General features: G+C 44.1%; 1 protein-coding gene across 1 annotated transcript; it reads right to left on the bottom strand.

Moving 5' to 3' along the window:
- Positions 1-1,728: 1,728 nt before the first annotated feature.
- On the bottom strand, positions 1,729-4,264 carry LOC122055859. Its single transcript, XM_042617526.1, is given in 6 exon segments — positions 1,729-2,588; positions 2,677-2,730; positions 2,811-2,975; positions 3,054-3,305; positions 3,405-3,491; positions 3,916-4,264. Coding segments are annotated over 6 exon segments (1,317 nt in total). The 5' UTR covers positions 4,081-4,264; the 3' UTR covers positions 1,729-1,994.
- Between the last annotated feature and the right edge of the window lie 714 nt (positions 4,265-4,978).

Here is a 4,978-nt window from a genome sequence, read left to right as displayed (position 1 = left end):
ATGACTCACTTGACGTTTCTTTACAACCTTGACCTCTTGCCTTCAAGCCTACTTCCTTTGGCTCTCGTCCCTCGGATGTATTCAAGCCTACGGCTCATCCCCAATGTCATCCTTCGCATATGCCTCGAAGTCGTTTCCCTCGGCCCTTGTCCTCGCTACCTTGTCCACGATCCCTCGGATGCTCCATCCTTCACTGGACCCGAAGCCATCAACCTAAGTCACATGTGTATCCTGCATACCTGCACACTCACATACACATATCAAATAATAAGGGTGAACCTAACTTAAACTCTTTGCCCAAACACTAAAACACATGACCCCACAAACTATTGGGATTGCTCCAACACATTCAACAGCGAGGAGACGAAGGACTTACTCAAAGATGGAAACATAGAGAACTTGAAATGAAGACGAAGAAGATTGACCTATACACAAAACAAGGGTTGCACAAAGTAATAGCATCCCTCATAATCCTATTTATACAATTAAGCTTCTAATCAAGGCCATTGAATCTGAACCATCTTGAAAGCAAAAAAAATGATTGACCGCTTGCGACCATACCTAATAATCATTACACTGAGATAGGCGGTCAGTCTTCCCTACTAAGGGTCACTTCACATTAATGTGATATAATTTCAGAGCCAATGACACCTTCCAGGCTTGGAAACCAAAGATGATAAAGCATGCCTCACATTTACGATGCGTGACCGTAATTAAGGCACAAATCTTGGTAAAAATCATGTTTGGGATTTGTTGTTTGCCACGTGTCCAAATAATCATGGTAAAAGGAAATGCCCTACCACCTCATTCCAATCCGGTCAATAGATCTTTCATCTTCTTCGACTAGACTTTAGAGGGAGAGTAGTGATATAGGGGTGATCAACGAAGACCACATGGCTTAAAAGGTCAACTGTCTTGGCGGGGTGGATGCAAGCACAAGTCAAAGAAGTTGTGCACTAGCTACCAACCCTCGGATGCTGATTCTCAACTACCAACTCTCAACTCTTGACTCACGACTACTAACTCCCGGCTATCGACTGCTAGCTCTCGACTCTCAACTCCCAACTATCGACTTGGTTTCGGGCTCCCTCTAGCTAAACTAAAATTGACCCCAATTGTCAAGATTAAAGCAATAATCCATTATTCATTAAAGGCATAGGCAATACAACCGTTATCGCGAGAAAGACGCAAAACATAACTATTTACTCCAGAATAAATGGATTGTAATAACTATTTATTTCTGAGAACGTGATAATAATAATAAAAAAGAAGGAAAACGTGCCAAATGACCTCAATCCTATAAAAGATAGCCAATCCTCATAAGAAGATGTATGCGTACATCATTCCCAAGAACTCTCATAGTATTCATCTTCTTTTCACTCCACCAAAACCCTAACTTGAGTCTCGGGGTAAAGATGTTAGAAAACTCCCTGATTGTCTCTCTCACCTCTCAGTATTCATCTTTTCTCCTACACATACCTTGATGGACCTCCTTATTATCTTCTGGTAGCTATGTCCATATTGACTCAACTCATCGATAACTCATCCATCGGCGTTTCCGGAGATAATCATTTTCCTTCCACCTTGGAAGGACAAATTTTACCAAAGGACGAGAATAGACAGCTCAGAGTACAGATTCAGCCACAGCATGAATCATCGCTACAAAAGTGATAAATACAACAATATCATTTGTTAACCCACAACACCATTCATCCACAACACCATTAATGCCTAAACAAATAGAATCAAGGCCAGAACAAATGCACGAAAACACTACTATCAGAAACCCTGTTGGTTTCTCTTAGCAACCATGCTATCTCATCTCCTCGGCTTTGTCCGGGAGAACAGCACCGCTCATAGAAGAACCAACCCAGAACCAATAAAGGAAACTACTTTTCACAATTGCCTAGGAGTCAAAGGAACAGCAGCGCTACTACTAACAACTGCCCGAATGTTATACGAGTGTTAAAGGAATTAATGAGCTGTTTCCTCCTCTACGGGCAATTTGAGTTTCTACCCGGTCCTCCGTAGTAGAAGTGCTGCCCCCATTCGCCATTGTTTCCGTTCTGCACGTCGTAGCAGTTCGACTGCTCCGTGAAGGATCCGATCCTTGTTGGAGCTCTTAGATTGTTAGAACCATCAACTATCTGAATGTTCCTGAAGTAGCTCGCCTTGCTGTATCCTTCTTCAGCGAAGTGCCCACTCCCCATCTCTGCGGAAGTATGCACACCATCTGGCTCAGAGTTCACAGCCTCCCCTCCCCATTGGATCATTGACGCACTATCTGCCAGGTAGGAGAAGAGAAAGGAAGGCCAGTAGCCAAGCACATAGTCCCTCCCAAATTGCATCCACCAGTGCCCCTCCTTAGGATCCTGTCAGTGCCATTATTCATAATGGTAAAGAAAAATGTTATCAATTATAAAGAAAAAGATCTGCAGAGCTTTTGCATTTGGTGTTTGTGCATGATTATACATACAACTGTGGTTGGAGATCGGGTAGATGCTGGCGCCCATTGCGATCTCATTGTTTACTTGAATGAATCCAGAGCACAGTAGGTTGTAGCAGCCAGTTGCTTGATATGCATCACTCTGAAATTCCACAGGAGAAAAACTAGTATAAATCCAACAAATCATTGTTGCAATTCTCAGAGAGAAAGGGGCTGGGCATTGAACTTACAGTCCAATAACTGAACAGTCTGGTATTATTGTCTCCATACAGATCTGGGCTGACCTGAAACACACCAGTAGTTGATGGTAGTGTAAACCCTTCTCTTACGTGAAGAACAGAAGCATATATATCTATATATATACCTGCCAACCAGCTTCGATGCTGTTGAGATCCTCCCCGAAAGAGCCCCCTAAAATCCAGAGCTGGGAGAGACTGAACTCATTAGTTTGCTGGATACCTGGCTGCCAAACGTTGATCGTTGCCTTTGCTCCGTAGTATTTGTCTCCCTCTACGTAAGCAATGGCATGCTACTCGAGAAACACAAACACAAATCGAATGAGAAAGGAGACATTGATTTCATTACTGCACATGAGGTATATAGATACCTGGTGTCCATTCTCATTGAGAAGGTCTGGCTCAACAGACAGGGGGTTGGGAATGCTTTTATGCTTCTTCCTCCCGTATCTCTTAATGGAGCTAGCCCTTAACACGTCAGCCCTACTGGTTCTCCTGATAGGAACGGTGTCCTCCGGGCATCTCCCATTTTGGTGCCACAGCTGAACCCCGGAGGGAGTTTTCTTCTGCGATGCTACTTTGTCATCATCAAACAGGCCTTCTGGGTGGAAATTTGGTCTTGTCTAAGAGAATTTAGCAAGAAAGAATTCAGTAAGGTTTTTAAACTGAAAAAGGGGATTGAAAAGTAGGGGAATTGGGGAGTACTAAATGGCGAGATGAACCTGGATAGTGTGGTTCTTGAGCAAAGGATGATCGAAAGCTGGTTGGTGAGCCACATGCACGCAGTCTATGATATCTCCATCTGGACTCTGCTTATTCAGTAAGGAGAACAATTAAAGAACCATCATTGAACAAGCGAATAAATTAAACATGAAGATCTAAATCTTTTGAAGGAAGGATAACTCTACATTTAAGGTGTTCATCAAAGTTGGCCAATCCTCAAAAGATACTAAAAAGTTGCATTCTTGAGTACAACAAGCTTAGACATCGAGATATTGCCATTCTAAACCAAGTGTATTCTACCTATACAGATCACTGAAGATGAAAAATCCCAAATTTCAAACAGAGGTGAAGAACATCTGGCGAACTAAGATCAGTTTTTTACTGAAACAGACAAAAATTTGAAAGATTTCGACCAAAATTTGATCGCGTCAGATCAGTAAACAAAAGAGAAGGGAAAAGGGGAAAAAAATCTATGAAAAGGAAAACTAAAAAAGGGGCACAGCCAAGCACCTTGATGCTCTTGACTGGGGGTTTGTTGAGCCTCTTGAGGTGCCGCCCAATCTGCAACCGCTGCCTCCCTTCCGGCCCGCCGACGCGCGCCGCGACACCGCACGACAGGCAAACCGCCAGCACCAGCGCGACAAGACGGCGGCCGGCATTAACGTGCGCCGCCATGTCCTCCTCTCTTCTCGCCTCGCTCACAACCTTCCTCCTGCTTCTCCTCCTCTCTCCCTCCACTCGTACCCCTCGCTATCGGACGGATCTCTGGCTCTCTATCACTCCCGCAGACCGACGAAGCACCTCTTCCTCCATGAGAGTCCAAAATCTCGCTTGCAGTCACCTCCCGCCAAACTTAACCTTTCCAGGTGGGCTGACGCGGAGCGCCAGGGAAGACGGCGACGGCAGGGAGGTAAGCGCACCATTCACGGTGACGGGATCTCGAATCACGGGGTAGATTCGCCTGATCCAACAGACGGTCGAGGTCGCTCATGGAATCAGAGGTTCAAAAAATATGACCGTAGCGTGAGTGGAGATTCGTGCGCGCTTCAGTTCTGACTCCAATGTACAAGTTACAGCACGGCGCAGAGAATCTGATGATGGCGCAATAGATTTGGTCGCTTAATCAGGTAATTTATGAAAGATCTTCCAGTAATATAGCAGTTAACAGGGAATGATTATATGGTCAATGATTGATTAGTCAAAGACAAATGAATAGTTTAGATTTTAGCAGGGCAGGGATGTTCATGGGCACATGGCTGAGTCTGCCTGGAGAAGGAAGATAAGGATTGAATTTAATGGATTCGATAGTGAAAGGAGAGGTGTGTGGGACTCCAGAATTGAACGGGCGAGAAAGGAGCAAAAGAGTCAAGATCCAAGAGATTGGAGTTTTCAGAAGTTGCTTGTAGGTGGATCCGCCCCCCAGAAGTTGCTTGGGGGATCACATGCGTATGTTTGCTAGCCTTTTCGATAATATTTATTTTTTTGTTTCGACATTATTGTCTTGCTTGGCTTATTGGAGTCCTTCATTCACATTTTTTGTAATTTAAATAGAATCAATAAGGAAAAAATATTA

Source organism: Zingiber officinale, chromosome 1B, assembly GCF_018446385.1.
Source record: "Zingiber officinale cultivar Zhangliang chromosome 1B, Zo_v1.1, whole genome shotgun sequence".
In the NCBI taxonomy this organism is placed as follows: Eukaryota; Viridiplantae; Streptophyta; class Magnoliopsida; order Zingiberales; family Zingiberaceae; genus Zingiber; species Zingiber officinale.
The sequence above is the reverse complement of the archived record's forward strand: the minus strand, read 5'-3'. Positions and strand labels throughout refer to the sequence as shown.